The 19,124-nt window shown below is 37.5% G+C and overlaps 2 protein-coding genes across 9 annotated transcripts in view; both read left to right on the forward strand.

Moving 5' to 3' along the window:
• Nucleotides 1-5,710: 5,710 nt before the first annotated feature.
• On the forward strand, nucleotides 5,711-9,864 carry LOC147832394 (uncharacterized). 2 transcript variants are annotated; one of them, XM_087296164.2, is made up of 6 exons: nucleotides 5,711-5,932; nucleotides 7,660-7,787; nucleotides 8,619-8,750; nucleotides 8,833-8,857; nucleotides 9,086-9,121; nucleotides 9,263-9,864. In XM_087296164.2, exons 1-6 carry the CDS (start codon nucleotides 5,902-5,904, stop codon nucleotides 9,352-9,354), a joined length of 444 nt encoding a protein of 147 aa, XP_087152290.2. In that variant the 5' UTR covers nucleotides 5,711-5,901; the 3' UTR covers nucleotides 9,355-9,864. The 2 variants fall into 2 exon arrangements, with proteins under 2 accessions (XP_087152290.2, XP_088507552.1); XM_088651426.1 differs by lacking the exon at nucleotides 5,711-5,932 and having other exon boundaries at nucleotides 7,552-7,787.
• Nucleotides 9,865-18,425: 8,561 nt separating this feature from the next.
• Nucleotides 18,426-19,124, forward strand: part of enpp2l (ectonucleotide pyrophosphatase/phosphodiesterase 2-like) — an 18,592-nt gene continuing 17,893 nt past the window's right edge. For all 7 annotated transcript variants that reach the window (XR_015945276.1, XR_015945273.1, XR_015945272.1 and 4 more), the window contains exon 1: nucleotides 18,426-18,496. Coding sequence is in view for 2 of the 7 variants with exons in the window: in XM_088651431.1 (XP_088507557.1) it covers nucleotides 18,479-18,496 (18 nt within the window). In the remaining 5 variants the exon portion in view is untranslated. The remainder of the gene's footprint in view (nucleotides 18,497-19,124) is intronic.

The following is a 19,124-nucleotide window of genomic DNA, read 5'->3' on the forward strand; positions in this document are numbered from 1 at the left end:
AATTTTCATCTGTGACAATGTCCTCTGTGCCTGCTGGGGAAACTCTGAATATCTATATGTGTATCACTGCAAAATAAATTATATTCTTACTCCGAGTTTTTGTCTTGTTTCTAGTCCAAATATCTAAAAATACTTAAATCGAGAAGCTTTTTCTGGACCAGCACAAAATAATGAGTCAAGATGAAGTGAGTCTTTCCTTGAAACAAACAAAATAATCTAATGTCAAAAGAAAAACAAGATCATTTCTCTTCCCTGAGCATGAGCAGTGTGCAGCTCCTCAAATGCTGTCTTGCACATTACACTAATACCTCTTGTTCCATTAAACGTAACCAGCAGTTGCACTAATTATTTTCTCTGTTTTCTATTTGCACCTGGGGATGCCCATCCTGAATCCTCTAGATCATGGAGTACCCCTCATCAGAGACTTGTGAAGAGATGATGCCAACACTAGAAAGTACTTGAAGTGATTATGCCAACATTACGAGGACCTGATGAGATGATGCCAGCCCTTCGAGAACTTAGAGGACAACACAAACACTTGATACACAAATCCACATCATTGAACATCAGTCTTGACTATAGAGAACATGTGTGTTTATGTTGCTATGCACAGCCTCTTACTCTTTCAGACATATACTGTAATGCAGTATTAATAATAATGTGCACCTTCTGTAAAGCTACATGGAGTGATAATCATAGTGAAGCCCTGTGCAGGTAACCCTGACTTTAACTGAATTTGCACAGAGAGCAAAATACTAAGCTTTATTAAAGCGAAGCCGTCTACATTCAGATGTTTATTAAACACAACACCGCTCGCTGAGTCAGACTCCATCAGTGTGTTTCTGCAGGGAGTTGGAGAAGTGTGGACTTGGCTTTCACAGTGAATGGAAAGGTGAAGCTCGGGAAGATTATTCTGCTCTATATCTTGATAACAGCGCTGATTATGATGAGGATAAAGCTGCTGTATTGAAGATCGTAGCTTACCGTCAGTGCTTTAGGACACGTCTTAAACTTGCTGATCAGAGTTATGTTGGGTTTGGGAAGCTGAGGTTTGATGGTGTTCATCTCAGAGGATAGAAAGCAAAGAACAGCAAACCTTGCTTGAGGAGTTTACAACTGAGGTTGTGTCTGTCTATCTGAACAAGCAGAAGGACTCGAGGATGAGCTGCGGTTTGGGCAGATGAGTTGGATTTGACTCAGTAGACAACTTTTAGGGTTAAATAAACTGAGTATCCAGGGAATGCCAAACACCTGTGAAGATCTGGAGAAGTACAGCAGCTGCTCAGTGCAATAGTATCTGGATGCAGACCTCAATCTGCAAACAGAGACTGCATATCTCAGAGATGCAATGTCAGACACAATGCACTCAGTGGAGCACCTACTGCACCAAGTCTGGATCCAGACCCCTCTTGCTCAGCCTGTGATTTTGTCTGTTTCTGGTAGGGTTCTAGTGTAAAAGTCGAAGGCTTTAGTGCAGGGTCCATGTCTGTGCCTTTAGCTGCACTCATTTTCAGTCTGAGGTGTTTCCGGAGAGTTGCACTTAATGCCCGGATTCCCGTTGACGGTGTGTCCTTCATTGTTCAGGGAATGGTTTAGCTGGTGGTGCAGTGCACAGGTAACCACTGCTACTCAAAGGCAGACGGTCCAGATGAGCTCAAATGGGGGTATTCAGAAGTCTTAACTCTTTGATATGATACCTGACATCTTCCAACAATCAATCTTTCATGACATTGTGTAGACTGTCTGCTTTTGGAAAGATGTTTACAGTCAACAGATAACAGCTGATGTAGTGTCTTCTGGTCAGTGATGGTGTTGTCATGAGAAAGTGAACTGATCTTGAAGGGTCAGGTCAGGGTGCTTCTGGAAGAGTGTGTTTTAAGGTCTGCCAGTCTGATATTGGGATTTTTCTCAGGATTATTGTTTGTCTGGCCACTTGTGTACTAGGAAACTAGTGTACTAGGCTGTGTTAAGACACTTAATCCTGGTTCAGTGTTGCAGATCATGTCATGTTTGACAGGTAAACCCAACCAGTCTACTGTACTCCCGCATCTCATCTGCATCCCATCCTGCCATCAAACAGTCATTTGAAGATGTATTGATCATCTATTAGACCTCTCACACACATCCCACTAGGTAATCAATATCTTCACTATACACTCTGTGTGCAGCAGCAGTAAGATCATCCAACGCAGATCTTTCAGCTTCTAAAGCACTTATTAGATTGTTCACAGTCTACATTGCCAAAGGTTATTCAATCAGATCAACAGACTAACTGTACGTCTTGTCTCCTAGATGTTAAAGCAGCACAGCATATTATCCAGAATCTCAAAGTGCCCTTGCAGGACTCAGTCAAACTCTCTACACTATGCTGAAGACTCGCTGTAGTGAATAGAGGCGTAGTGCTTCATGCTCCTCTTTGGTTCAGGAGTATACTGGCTTCAGTCCTGCTGAACTTGGTAAAGGAGAAATGACTGGCTTCTGAACATCTAACACCTAATAACCTTTTGGAATATGTGTCTATAGTTTTGGATTAAAGATCAGCAGGGATTGTGGATTGGCAGAAGAGAATCTTAAAGCAGATGAAGTGTTGAAGGTTTGCCTGAATGAGCAGTGTGTGTTCTGTCCAGGAGACTAGGTGATTTTATCTGTACCTGGATCTGCATTACAGGCTCAATATAGTGGACCATACTCGGCTGACCTGAAGCTTGGTGAGTGTGAATATATGGATAAGACACTTGATTGTGAGGTGAAATCTCGCCTGGGTCACAATAAGTAATTGATGCCTTACTTTGACCAAAGTCTCAGTTGTAGAAATTCTTCATCTGACAGACAAACAGAAATGAACCTGTTACTGAAACTGCTCAAGGGTACATTCACAACTTCTGAAACTCCGTCTGATCTGGAGTGCAAGTGCTTTCAGCAGTCATTCAGGTAATCATCATTTGACCTTAATTTCTGTTCACTCTTGCACTAATGTTCTGGAATACGACACTGATTTGGACCAGACTCTCCCTATTTAACTTCACCTATATACAGTAAATCCAGTCAATGCTTGTGTAAGGAGGTGCAGCAGAGGTCAGATCATCCAGTGCTTGGAGTTGACTGTGTATATTAGCTGTAAATCAGGATGGGTCTTTCTGCTTTTGTGTGCAGATTTTGGGAACGCCATCACTGAGCCTGATTCCTATCCTCCTCCACATGCAGATCAGTGTATTGATCGAGATGATTCTGCCTCTTTTATAACTGAGCTGGACCTGTTGAGGGATTTTTATCATCAACAGTGAGTTCATGAAGGTGTTGGTTATAGAGTTGCTGGAAGGTGAATCCTGATGATCTCTATATGTCTGCAGTGCTGCTCGGTCTCCACATCTGGATCATCTTTAAGCTGTTTCAGCAGCTGCTGGCTGAAGATCTGACTGTGAACCTCTGCAAGACTAAGTGTGGATGAGCTTCTGGAACTGATCTGGGCACAGTTGTTGGTCATGATCAAGGGTCTCCTGAAGGGCAAAAGTAGTGACTATAGTAAACCGTGCTCTTCCGTCTTCTCGGAGAGAGTTAAACACCTTCTAGCTGTGCCGGGCGTTATGGAGATTGTGTGTTTATTCCGGTTCTCCTCTGTCTTCATGATTCATGTTAGGTGTTGTTTTACATTCCTGAAGGCTTTGTTGAGCAGTTCTGCTGCCCTGGCCTCTTTCAGTTTTCACTGGTGGTTCCAGTTTTCTGTAAATATTACTGGTTTTGTGTCAGTGCTGTTATTCTCCAGGGTTATTCAGCAGGAATTGAACATTCTGTGTGGTGTTTTCCAAAGCATTCATCATCCATCAGAAGCATTATTCTACATTATTCTTCCTAATTCTTGCTTTGACTGATATTGAGGTGTTCATCTCATACACAACTCTTGTTTGTTTATATTGATGGTGATGTTGCAGTGTGTTTTCCTAAAGCAGTGTCTTAAGGCTGAGTGTGTCATGTTCTGTCGCATTGGTTTCCTGTATTTCCTAGTTTGAGATTCTTTGCATTTGTGTGGAAACTCAACCAAACCCAGGAAACATTGGAGCTCTTCAACAGTGGAAGGTGTTGGTCAGATCTGAAAGCCAGGAGTTGGACTGAATCAAGTGTTTCTCAGGGATCAGAAGGAACTGGTGATCCTGCAGACACTGAAGGACATCTGTAATATAGAGATGATGTTTGACCACACACTCCTGGAGCTCCTCTATCATGACATCCTGGAACACTGAGGATGTTTTGAAGGATATGGGGGAGATGAGGTTATGCTACCTGGAAGTTTGAAGAGTGTCTAGTTTTGCTTGATTAGCTTGTTTAGGTGTGTTTGTTTAGGGTTGGAGTTGGGTGGTGTGGTGTGTGTGTGTGTGGTGATCCCTGCTGTAGAGGAACTCAGGGGAATCCACAATGGTGGAGTAGATCTCTGTGTGTTTACATGCTGCTTCTGATGGACAGACAGAAGTAAACCTGCTTCTGAGGCTGATCAGAGTAGATTCACAAACTCTGAAACTGGAGTGTCAGTGGTCCAATCTTAAAGCGCTCTCTGATGTTATTCAGTTCAGCAACTTTCGCTGATGTTCACTCTTGCACTAATGTTCTGGAATACGACACTGATTTGGACCAGACTCTCCCTCTCCCTATGACTGTGAATCTCTGCAAGACTAAGTGTGGATGAGATTCTGGAACTGATCTGGGCACAGTTGTTGGTCATGGTCAAGGGTTTCCTTAAGAGCAAAAGTAGTGACTATAGTAAAGTGTGCTCTTCCGTCTTCTCGGAGAGAGTTAAACACCTTCTAGCAGTGCTGGGCGTTATTAGTTTGTTTGGGTGTGTTTGATTCGGGTGTGGGGATCCCTGATTCAGAGGAACACAAGGGAATCAACAATGGAGATTTTGAAGTAGCTCTGTCCACATTAGTGAAAGACGAGACCGGATGGTGAATCTTGGTGAGGATGTGTGCAGGTGTGAGTGTTCAGGTGATCGCTGTGATTGGGTGATGGAGTCTGGCATGGCTGTGACAGAGAGAAATGCATTCATTCATTCATTTTCTTTTCAGCTTAGTCTCTTTATTTATCAGGGGTCGCCACAGTGGAATGAACCGCCAACTATTTCAGCATATATTTTACGCAGCGAATACCCTTCCAGCCGCAACACAACACTGGGAAACACTCATACACACTCTTACACTACGGCCAGTGTAGTTGATCAGTTCCCCTATAGCGCATGTGTTTGGACTGTGGGGGAAACCGGAGCACCCGGAGGAAACCCACACCAACACGGGGAGAACATGCAAACTCCACACAGAAACACTGACTGGCCCAGCCGGGACTCAAACCAGAGACCTTCTTGCTGTGAGGTGATCATGCTACCCACTGTGCCACTATGACGCCTAGAGAAATACATTTCTTATTCATGCAGGCTTTTAATACAGATCTTTTAAACTTGTATTTCTGTCAATTTTAATAATATAAATAGTGCAGTCACAGCACAGAACTCCGGATCTTCACCACAGACCTGCACAGGTGAACAGGACAGACCCTAACCCTATTAGTATGAGCACATGATAGGTAAGAGCTGATGGAGTCTGTCCAGAACAACTCACAAGAAGTGCCCCGGGACTTTTGAAGACTGTGCAACAGCTCCCTCTGCTGGTGTACATACCTCACTACCACAGCTAAGCTTTACCAAGAGTTCTGCCATGCAGTTACTGGACCAGGAGAAACTGTATTTCCAGGAACAAGAACTACAAGTCAACTCCAGAACCATGATTCCACCACTGCCCCCGGAGATTGTGTGACATTACATTATCATTGACCACGCCCTGTGGTGCAGACACCTTCCTGTTTTCGACTCAGTCTCCTTCCTCTTCCTGATAACTGGAGCTGGAACATCTTTTCTCGATGGCTCGGCGGATTGTTCTGATGTGTGCAGGTATGTGCTGCAAGTTCAGGAAAGAGTCGGGTGTTGTTGAGCTTGTCTTATTTTGAAGGCAGAGTTAGGTCAGAGCTGTGTGTAAGAGAGCGTGTCGAGCGTAGAGAGCATGTGTTGTCTGTGGTCTCAGATGTGCTGCAGGTGCTCCGGCTCCATCATGTTCGGTTCTCCAGCTGTGGATGTTTGAATGTTTGATGTCCCTCTGGGTGCAGGTGTCTGCACACGCATCAGCTGTGAGATGATGCTCTAAAAAACAGAACAGCAGCTATCAACAAGATCTTTTGCAACCTGAAACACGTGAGCGTGTGCATATATTGCAACATGTTCTAGGCTAGACCACAAACCCTGCATGTCGGGGGCCACAGGAAGGAGCCATTTTCCCTTTAGGTGCTGCAGCTGAGTGCTTGAACTGAAAATGGCTCCTTTTCTTCTTTCTTCATATGTTAATTTCCCTATTAAATGAATAACTGTGCAGGTTATGTAGAAGCCAATAAACAGGAGATATTGCATTATCATTGGCACCAAATCCTCAATTTGATCGTGACACCGACAACACATGCTTGCACTGCAAAAAGGCTTTTCTTGGAGTGTTTGTCTTGTTTTTAATCCAAATATCTGACTCATTCTTAAGTCATGGAGCTTTTTCTACATGTGCTAATAATATAGTGCTGTTTTATAGTGTGCAAGATGAAGCTAAATTTCTGATTCTCTTTTCTCAATTGTCAGATTATTTTGCTCTTGTTTTCTCATATACTCTCTTAAATCAAGGCAATACTAGAAGCAAGACTAATGATAGCTCAATAAGAAAGGCAGGGTTTGCAGTGTGTGGTTAGTGTGCATGTGCTGTGTTGCCATGTCCACTTATTATATGCATCTTTAAACTTTGGGAATCAATCCCAAATCATAAACTGAATCAAAAATGAAAGAGTGTTAGACTAATCATACTGAAGAGCAGATATCTGGAGGATTTTGCTTTTTTTTTTCTAATTGAAGGTTTATTATTATTATTTGTTCACACAGATCTGGCAACACACATGATTTGCACCTCTTGCCCTGTAATATTGTGCTCTGTGCAGTTGATTATTGAGCACATAGAGAGCCGGGCTGCATGATCAATACATCTGAATGCTCGCTCGTGCAGGTTCTGTAAATCGAGTTTCATTAAGCTGCATTAGCACAGGAGCTCTAGAGTAGGCATGTGACAGTGTGATAAACTTGCATTAAAATATCACTGTATTGTGGTTACTGCTCTAAAATATCTTCTTTTTAAATGTCTGGGTTAAATACAAAAACCTTTTTCCCGTCTGAACACAATATATTTTATTTAGAGAAACATTTATAATATTTTACAGCAGTAAACATGTCAGACTAAAGCAATTATTGCCTTCTGCTGTCTTCATTAGTGTCAAAAACAGACGATTTAAACAATTTAAAAAGGCATCTTTGGATATATTTTCTGCTGGAGATACTGTTATCCAAAAACAAAAATGTAAATAACAAAATCATACACATACAGTACCTCAGGACCGGTAATGCAGAAAATGTTGACGCTTTTAAAACCTGGACTATTGCAAACTGTGATATACCTTCAACATCATCCCATGCCTAATCTCCAGCTCTCTCTCTGTGTGTGTGTGTGTGTGTGTGTGTGTGTGTGTGTGTGTGTGTGTGTGTGTGTGTGTGTGTGTGTGTGTGTGTGTGTGTGTGTGTGTGTGTGTGTTCTGCAGGTCTGCTGGTGATGGCGGAGGGCTCAGTCTCTCTCCGCTGCTGCAGGAGTGTTTTGGTCAACGGTTCGATCAGCGTTCAGCTCTCTGAGTGTCCAGATCCGTCCTGTAGCATATACGTGAATGCAGACGTGAGTGACCTGCTTTATCACACACACAGTCTCACACAGACACACACACACACAAACGTACTGACACATAGACACAGACCAGTGTGTTTATGTACTAGTAACATGTTTTCCAAGAACTGCTTCATCAAGTTTGACTTTTCCATTCATTTCCTTCAGCTCAGTCCCTTTACTCATCAGGGGTCGCCACAGTGAAATGAACCGCCAACTATTCCAGCATATGTTTTACATAGCAGATGCCCTTTCAGCTGCAACCCAGTACTGGGAAACACCCACACAGACTGATTCTCACACACACACACACACACACTCATACACTAGTGCCAGTGTAGTTGATCAGTTCCCCTATAGTGCATGTGTTTGGACTGTGGGGGAAACCGGAGCACCCGGAGGAAACCCACACCAACACGGGGAGAACATGCAAACTCCACACAGAAACACCAACTGACCCAGCCGAGACTCAAACCAGAGACCTTCCTGCTGTGCGAATACTGATATATTATATTATGGGTGTGTATGTTTGGTCTGGATGTGGATATGCATGGTCTCATGATTTCAGTAAACGAGGCTTCATCATGTCATTATTGTTTCTAAACAATAAACAGACTGAGTGTTTCTCCACTGGGGCGATCTGAGTCACAAAATCCACCTGAATCAAGCGTTCATCATTTATGAGCTGTTGAAATTATTAATTAAATATTAAATACAACATGTGATAGCCTACTTACGAGATAAACGTTCAAAATCACATTAAACATGAACTATTAGATAATATTGATGTTATGAGATGAAATGTCTGTGTGTAAGCTGATGCTATTGTAATATGATGTGCAGAACGTGACGGTGGTGGATAACCAGGGCCAGATAGATGAGACACGAGTGCTTCATTATGACCCGGAAACACTCACAGTGCTGCTGAGAAGAGGAATGACTGTGGACTTCCACATAGAGTGTGATCAATCTAAGGTGAGGAATCACATCTTCATCATCTTCATCACCATCTTCATCATCACTAACCTGAGCTTTGGTGTCTCCTCTGTCTCTGCAGAAAGGTCACATACTGCCATGTTTGGGTGAGTAAAACAACACTGTAAACACTGTAAACAAGGTCAACAAACATGTAAACACTGTAAACAAACAACTTTGGTAACTTGATAAATGTCTGTACTGTCACTTATTATTAATTGAAAGTGTTGCTGATGAATGATCATAATTCATATTCATATCATGATTATATTATACTGCATCACATCATGACTGTTAAATATGTCTATAACATAAATACTGGTGATGTGTTTCAGATCTGTGTGTGTCGTCAGCTGACACCATGACTGCAGGTCTGAAAACAGTAATCCTCTGAAACACACACACACACACACACACACACACACACGCACACACACACACACACACACACACTTCCTTCACTCTCTATAGTCTGTGTGTGTGAGTGTGTTCATGTGTTTTCTGTTTTCCAGCATCAGCGCTGGAGATTGGACCTCCTGTAAACACCGCCAGGAGAATCAGTGTGAGCCCCGTCCTCATACTGCTGCTCTTCATCATCCGCTGATGTTACTGACACACACGCATGTACAGTTGAAGTCAGTATTATTCACCCCCCTGTTTGTTTTTTTTCCCCAATTGCTGTTTATCAGAGAGCAGATTTCTCCAACACATTTCTAATCATAACAGTGTTAATAACTCATCTCTAATCACTGATTTATTTCCTCTTCGTCATGATGACAGTAAATAACACACACAATCTGCCGCACAGAATTCCACAGATTTTCTGCAGATTTTTAGCCCATTATTAATTCTGATTATTTACTTGATTAAATGTGTAAAGTTATATTTATTCCGTTTTTTAAAATATTTTCAGTAATATTATTGACTAATATGAAAATGTTGATCTGATTTATGTACACTGCTGTTTGTACAGTAATATTTTCTGTCTTTTAGTAGAGATAATATATAAAAGACTTATTTACCAAATGAAGTGAATCTAACCGGATTTGCATTTTAAACATTAAATACAAGTTAAAAACATATTATTTTTTATTTCACATATTAAGGTTTTAGTTCTGATACTCCCAAAATAATTCAGCTGAAATCCACAGATTTTTACCGAAATTCTCTGCAGAAATAGCAAAAAACGTGCGCAGATTCCGTCTGGCCCTGGTAATTAGGCAAGTTATTATATAATGATGGTTTGTTCTGTAGACTAAAAAATATAAAGCTTAAAGGGGCGAATAATATTGAACTTAAAATGTTTTTTTTTTTTTATTAAAAACTGCTTTTATTCTAGCCGAAATAAAACAAGTAAGACTTTCTCCAGCAGAACAAATATTATCAGACACACTGTAAACTTTTCCTCAATCTGTTCAACATCATCTGGGAAATATTGAAAAAAGAAAAACAATTCAAAGAGGAGTGAATAATTCTGACTTCAGCTGTATATACACACACAGAAGAGATGCTGGTGTGTTTGTGAAAGTGATTTTGGATTTTGCATCGTGGAGATGCAAAAAAATATTATTCCTAACCCTAACCCTATTCTATATTATTCATAAGCAATATATAATGCCATATACATATTAAATCAATACATTATGCTATATTATATTAACATATCATCACCATGGAATTATAAGGTTCTGCTGAATAATTTTAATATTTATAGAGCTTTGAAGTTTTTGCATTTTATATAGCAAACAATATGTGTGTAGCATCTGTTTTTATATAAAAAGTTTCAAAATGTAAACAACTTATAAAAAAATTACATAATGTAAATAAGTTGTCATTTAATAAGAATATGTCAAACTCAATTTGACAAAAAGGTCAGATAAAACCTTATAACTCTAAAATGATGATATATTATATTATATTATATTATATTATATTGTATTATATTATATTATATTATATTATATTATATTATATTATATTATATTATATTATATTATATTATATTATATTATATTATTCATTTTCTTGTCGGCTTAGTCCAGCAACTTAAACAGGAAGTTTTTACGCAGGCGGATGCCCTTCCAGCCGCAACCCATCTCTGGGAAACATCCACACACTCATTTACACACACACTCATACACTACAGCCAGTGAAGTTGATCAGTTCCCCTATAGCGCATGTGTTTGGACTGTGGGAGAAACCGAAGCACCCGGAGGAAACCCACACCAACACGGGGAGAACATGCAAACTCCACACAGAAACACCAACTGACCCAGCCGAGACTCAAACCAGAGACCTTCTTGCTGTGAGGCGACAGCACTACTTACTGCGCCACTGCATCGCCCTATTTTATATTATATTATATTATATTATATTATATTATATTATATTATATTATATTATATTATATTATATTATATTATATTATATTATATTATATTATATTATGTTATGTTATGTTATGTTATATTATATTATATCATATTATATTATATTATATTATATTATATTATATTATATTATATTATATCATATTACATTCTAATATATTATATTATATTATATTATATTATAATTATATTATATTATATTATATTATATTATATTATATTATGTTATATTATATTATATTATATTATATTATAATTATATTATATTATATTATATTATATTATATTATATTATGTTATATTATATTATGTTATGTTATACTATATTATATTATATTATATTATATTATATTTTATTATATTATATTTTATTATATTATATTATATTATATTATATTATATTATATTATATTATATTATATTATATTATATTATATTATAATTATATTATATTATATTATGTTATATTATATTATATTATGTTATGTTATATTATATTATGTTATGTTATACTATATTATATTATATTATATTATATTTTATTATATAATATTTTATTCTATTATATTATATTGTATTATATTATATTATATTATATTATATTATATTATATTATATTATATTATATTATATTATATTATATTTTATTATATTATATTATATCATATTACATTATATTATATTATATTATATTATATTATATTATATTATATTATATTATATTATATTATATCATATTACATTCTAATATATTATATTATATTATATTATATTATATTATAATTATATTATATTTTATTATATTATATTATATTATATTATATTATATTATATTATATTATATTATATTATATTATATTATATTATATTATATTATATTATATTATATTATATCATATTACATTCTAATATATTATATTATATTATATTATATTATATTATATTATATTATATTATATTATATTATATTATATTATATTTTATTATATTATATTTTATTATATTATATTATATCATATTACATTATAATATATTATATTATATTATATCATATTACATTATAATATATTATATTATATTATATTACTTTATATTATTTTATATTATATTACGTTATATTATATTATATTATATTATATTATAATTATATTATATTATATTATATTTTATTATATTATATTATATTTTATTATATTATATTATATTACGTTATATTATATTATATTATGTTATGTTATATTATATTATGTTATGTTATACTATATTATATTATATTATATTTTATTATATTATATTATATTATATTATATTATATTATATCATATTACATTATAATATATTATATTATATTATATTATATTATATTATATTATATTATGTTATGTTATATTATATTAATATTATATTATATTATATTATATTGTATTATATTATATTTTATTATATTATATTTTATTATATTATATTATATCATATTACATTATAATATATTATATTATATTATATCATATTACATTATAATATATTATATTATATTATATTACTTTATATTATTTTATATTATATTACGTTATATTATATTATATTATATTATATTATATTATATTATATTATATTATATTATAATTATATTATATTATATTATATTATATTATATTATATTATATTATATTATATTATATTATATCATATTACATTATAATATATTATATTATATTATATTATAATATGTTATGTTATATTATATTAATATTATATTATATTATATTATATTATATTATATTATATTATATTATATTATATTATATTATATTATATTATATTATATTATAACATAACTAGGGGCAACACGGTGGTGCAGTGGCTAGCATGATTGCCTCACAGTAAGAAGGTTGCTGGTTTGAGTCTCAGCTGGGTCAGTTGGTGTGTCTGTGTGGAGTTTGCATGTTCTCCCCGTGTTGGTGTGGGTTTCCTCCGGGTGCTCCGGTTTCCCCCACAGTCCAAACACATGCGCTATAGGGGAACTGATCAACTACACTGGCCGTAGTGTATGAGTGTGTGTGTGTGTGTGAATGAGTATGTCTGGGTGTTTTCCAGTGTTGGGTTGCGGCTGGAAGGGCAACCGCTGCATAAAACATGTACTGGATAAGTTGGCGGTTCATTCCACTGTGGTGACCACAGATTAATAAGGGGACTGAGCTGAAAAGAAAGAAAGAAATGATATCATAAATAATGAAATGAAATATTGATAATAATGCACACTGGATGCGGAGTCAGCTTCTCCTCAGCACTGCATTATCCTGTAATAACCCTCCATCACCTGTAGCTGATCACTGCTCTCCTCCTCTGGTGTACAGCACCGCTGCTGAATCCACTGCTGAGCTGTTGTGTCTGAGAGTGTATTAGTCCGATGTGTGTCCTCCTCATTATATTGACAGATTAAATATATTCATGAGCTACTTCCTTCATATAAAGCTTTAGATCAGTCATCATCATGTAGTGTTTTGAGAAGTACAGTTTGTAATGTGTTTCTGTTCATCTGCTCACTGTAAAGATGGAGTTGATCTGATATTAAATGTCTTCATGACTCTGGATTGGTGTTATTTTTTTAAGATTGTGTAATTGTGTAAAATTGATGAGCTCAGATCTGAGAATGAACTTTTTTATTATTATTTTTATTTTGTCACAAATATCAGAGTCCTGAAGTAATTTCCCTAATACTACAAACAATGAAACAGGCTGGCCAGTGTTCAATACTAGTGTTCAAAACAAGCCTTGATGTGCAGTCACTGGTTCACATCACTGATGGAACATTACTGTAGTTCAGCAACACAGCTAACACACACGCTGCAGTGCAGTGAACTGAAGTGTTCCTCGATGCACGTCTGTGTTTAGTCATGTAGATTTGGCCACAGATTCTCATGGATTTTTTAATTTGCTAAACATCTCAGGAAGAATCTTCTGGCTCTGCGAATGCATCCGTCTGCGGTGGTGTTGATGCATGCAGAACACTGACATATATAGAGACAAACAAAAATGTGAAGAACAGCTGACGATGCAAAAATATCTGTAAATGAGCAGCTTTCTGTATTCTATGATTCGTGTTTTTATTTTTCCTCGTTTATTTCTGCTTCTGAATGTCATTATGGGATCCTGATCTTTCCTCCAGCAACTTTTAACCTTGTGAACTGTGTAGAAGTGTCTATTATGATCATGTGTGATAGTGTGCAGTGCTGTAGTGTGTGTTGGTGTTGTATATTACACTACAGAACACTTGTAATAAACTGCAACACATTTTCTATGACTCTACACACTCTTATTCCTCTAGATATGATCTCTGATATTATTTCAAACCACTAAAATATCACTAAGTCATTATGTTTAACTGTACCGTTGAGTTTTCAACATCAGAAGTGGACAGAGCAGAGATCAACATCCCATAATGCAGATCACCACCGCTAATACACACTAAACACACACAGACTGTTGATGAACAGAAGAACAAAACACTCAGTGTCAGTCAATGTCTTCAGTTCATCTTCATCATCAGCGCCCTCTGCTGGAGGATGTCAGTCACACAGCTCAACACATTTCAATATTGAGCAAAGGTTACTGTAATGCAGGATTAGCAATGCGTATCACTAATCACAACTTGTGTTTTGATATATTGAGGGTAGGAAATATGCTAAATGTTGTCGTTTACTCACAGCTTTACTCAATGTTATGAAGATTTTTGCCATCAAACAATAGCTCAATGCACTTCAGTTTAAGGTGGACCCGTTACGCAAAACTCACTTTTCTGCAGCGTTTAACCCCAGTAGTGTGTGTGTGTGTGTGTGTGTGTGTGTGTGTGTGTGTGTGTCAGCAGTGTGTGTGTATCTCTAATGCTCAACATTAATTGATGCAGAAACACTGTGATTGTCATTCTTCCTTTGTACGCATCATCAGAGGGGGAAAGCCCCGCCCACTAGTGTCCATCTCTCCATCTCATTAGCATGTCCAGCAGCCCTGAGTGAGAAGCAGCTGTCTGTCCATTCGCCATTAGAGTGTTTGAGCTGCTGAAGATGATGTCAGCATAGACTAAGAGGATTATAGATGTTAGATATATAGACTAAGAGGATGTGTATAGAGTTTGCACACAGCACTATCTCATTTGCATTTAAAGCGACAGTCCCCAAACCACCACAATTAGGATCAAAGCCTGAAAGGGTCAATTTCAGAGAGCTGGAGAACATTATCTGTGTGCTGTTCTCACTGCAAAGAGAGAGAGAGAGAGAGAGAGCATATGCACACACACTGACGGGAACAATATGGATCCCTACAGGTTCTGACATGTGGGAAATGTGTTGCGCTTGCACTTTTACCGGAGTAAATATTTGCCTGTCTCTGGTCAACGTTCATGCTGCCTCCAGCTCTTCAAACAGCAGCACGTCTGACCAGATGAATCCAGCACAACACACCATAATAATTCATGCACACAACATCAGAACATGCAGCATCTCTCATTACTGGTGTGCTTACTGTAAAGATTCACACACACACACACACACACACATATATATATGCAGTATGACCTGCTTTAAGCAGAGCACAAGGACATCCTCACTTCACATTAACATTACAGTGCTGTTAAAGGGTCCGTTCACACAAAAAGCTCAGTTCTGGTTCTTAAACTGAGTTTCCTTCTGTTGATCACAAAAGAAGATATTTTGAAGAATGTTGGAAACCTGTAACCATTGACTTCAACAGTATTTATTATTCCTGTCTAAAGGTCATTGACTGCAGGTGCACAGCTTTCTTCAATATATAAAAAAATAAAAATAAACTCTTAAAGGTTTGGAACAGCTTGAGATGGAGTAAACAGGGAGAACAGTATAATTATTTAGAGAACTGCCCCTTTAATCTGATGAAGCAGTGAAAACTCATTCATTCGTTCTCCTTTGGCTTAGGACCCTTTATTAATCAGGGGTTGCCACAGTGGAATGAACCACCAACTAATCCAACATATGTTTACACAGTAGATGCCCTTCCAGCTGTAACCCAGTACTGGGAAACACCTATACACACTCATACACTGTGGAGAGTGTAGTTGATCAGTTCCCCTATAGCGCATGTGTTTGGACTGTGGGGGAAACCGGAGCACCTGGAGGAAGAAATGAAATGCAAATGAAATCAGATGAAATAAAAGCATTTCAATGCACTGCTTTAATTATTTAAGGCTTGTAAAGCATCTACCTGTTCAAAAAGAACCCAAGTGTGTATGACGTTTGAAGTTTTGAGACAACATTAAGGGGCAGTTCACACAAAATAAAATCCCTTTTTTTTTAATCATTTAAGTGCCCACTTACTTTAATCCACTTGTTTCAAACCAGTTTGAGTGTTCATCTTCTGTTGAACACAGAGGAATATATACTGAACATGCTTGAATACTTCTAGTGCGCTGTACACTGTATTTTTTGTTCCTAATATGTAAGTTTACAACCTCTTGAATGTGAAGTAAACAGAGAGGAGATGCTTAATTTGGGGTGAACTGCCCCTTTAAAGCAGCTATATGTTATTTCTTTAATGATAACTATATTATATTTCCACAATGCAGCGTTTATTTGCAGAACACAGAGCACATGAGCCTGAATTCAGGCAGACATCAGTGCATTTAGAGCTGAATATGATGCAAGTGTCTGTTAGTTTCAGCTTTGAAGTGCGTTCTGGATCAGTCAGAGGGCTGATTGTGTTGATGCACAGCGGATATTGTTGAATAAGGGTTAGTAGTAGTAGTATGTTGAGAAGAGTATGACAAAGCTTCCTGGATGGTTTACTATTTCCGATAAGTGTAGATGCATCTTTAAGTGCTGATATTACCCACAGTGCATTACGTGTTGGACGATTAGTGTAAATAAACTACAAACATGATGAACATCGAGACCAACCATCAAGAGGCTTCAGTAGCATGACTGCTGATGAATATCCAGCCTACTGGAGCATGTTTAAATCGCATTATCTGTGTTATATTTCATCTACAACAGTACTGAGCTTCTGGAGAGACGTGTTTGGACATTACCGTCTGACTGCAGAATTACCCAAACACCTGAGGAGATCTCTCTGCACGTCAGACTCGTGAATGGCGTATTATCCTGCTGCTGCTCCTATAAGGCAGGAGATTAAACATGGCTGATGTGTGGATGATGGACAGGGCTCGTAACTAAACAACACAACTATCTGTTAATGAGGAAGTAGTGCGTCTCAAAGCCTGCACACTCCTCTGTTGCACACTCAAACGTAGATATTTTCCTTCACATAAAGGTGTTGCATGCAGAACTGTTGCAAACAATTTATTAGTGTTGAATTTAAACGAACAAATTAAACTGAGTAATGTTCAACTTAATTTGTTTGTTTAAATTCAACACAATTAAATTGTTTACAGCCACTTAACATAAAAAAAATTAGTAAATCCAAGGAATCATCTTTGAATAATGTTTTTTCAGTGTATGTAGGGTGTAGTGTAGTGTATGTGTATTGGGATGCAGCACATGTTTCTGAATGACTATAGTAGATGAAGAACAGAAGCGGACCCAGAACCAAGCCCTGATGCACTCCAGAAGTCAGTGTCGAGCACAGGCCTCAAACTCAGCTCCTGGTGTGCCGCAGCTCTGCAGTTTTGCTCCAACCCTAGTCTAACACAGCTGATCAACTAATGAAGGTGTTCAAGCGTCTGATTAGGGCTGGAGCAAACCTGTGCAGAGCAGCGGCCCTCCAGGAGTTTGACACCTGTGGTGTAGACATTTCAACACTTACATAAGTAACACAGCTGTCTGTGCTTATTGTTCTGGATGGTTCTTATGAGCTGTGCACCACTCGTAGCGCTGAGGGGAAATCAAGTTTCTTCTGGCTGGAGGTGGATTGGCTTATGTTGAAACCGTCCAATCATGCTGTCAGTCATCAGTGTGCGCCAGAAGAACACGCCTGAGGAGACTCACACACACACATCTGTCTCATCTTTATTGAACTACAAGACACAAGAGCAGCTTTCCAAGAAACCCTCTGCATGTTGGAGCTCCGTCTTGTTCCTGATGGTGGGATATGAAGAGCTTTTCTGGGAATCTCTGACATGTCGGAGCAGCGCTCAGATGATTAAACTCTTCAGACTGACTCAGTCAATGTGTAAATCAGTGAATCTGAGGGTAAATAATACAATACACTATCGGGGAAGGAACTTGAGAGTGACTCCCGCGCATTCTTCGCGCATGCGCAGTGAGAGGGTCAGGTCGCGCGCCGGGTCACGAGCAGAGAGTCGGGCGCGTGCACGGCAGCAGCGATCATTCAGCAGGACTGAGGAGAATCATGAGCGTGGGAAAACTGGTAAGATTGCGCTGAAAACTGACTCTCGATGGCGAACTAACGCGATTCGACACGACACGAGCCGAGCAGAGACTCAACGCAGAGCTGTCAGGGCATTAGTGGACGGGTTTTGGAGAAAATCTGCGGTTTGTTCAGCGTGTGCTCGGCTTGCGGGGCAGATTTCGCAAGCTGGAGAGTAAATACAAACTATTGAACTGTCTTATGTTCACTTCTGTGACAACAGCTCACACACACACACACACACACACACACACTACACAATCATAACACAACACGAGGCGTTTAGGCTATGCTTGGACTGTGGTGTAGAATAATAATGTGCATATTATAGGGGTTTATTAATATCTGCTTATTAATCATGCTTTAAAATGTGTGTGCTTAACTATCAACACACAGGGTGTTTAGTTAGATTAAACACAATACTGTACAGTTAATGCCATTGTCCACAGGCGGTGAAGCAGCGTGATGTAAATGTTACAGGCTGTACAGTGAAAGCAGTGTTTACTTTATTATGCTGCAGTGTGTGTGTGTGTGTGTGTGTGTGTGTGTGTGTGTGTGTGTGTGTGTGTGTGTGTGTGTGTGTTGTGGTGTTTATTATGTCATTCTCACAGTCAGATGGTTGAAGCAT

The sequence above is a fragment of the Danio rerio genome, chromosome 19 (assembly GCF_052040795.2).
Source record: "Danio rerio strain M-AB ecotype USA chromosome 19, GRCz13ab, whole genome shotgun sequence".
Classification (NCBI taxonomy): Eukaryota; Metazoa; Chordata; class Actinopteri; order Cypriniformes; family Danionidae; genus Danio; species Danio rerio.

Bases quoted from the DNA above. Each gene is read 5' to 3' on its own strand.
- LOC147832394 (XM_087296164.2), top strand. From the start codon at position 5,902: ATGGCTCGGCGGATTGTTCTGATGTGTGCAG. The intron at 5,933-7,659 runs GTATGTGCTGCA...TGTGTTCTGCAG, and splicing joins GATTGTTCTGATGTGTGCAG to GTCTGCTGGTGATGGCGGAG. The intron at 9,122-9,262 runs GTCTGAAAACAG...TCTGTTTTCCAG, and splicing joins AGCTGACACCATGACTGCAG to CATCAGCGCTGGAGATTGGA.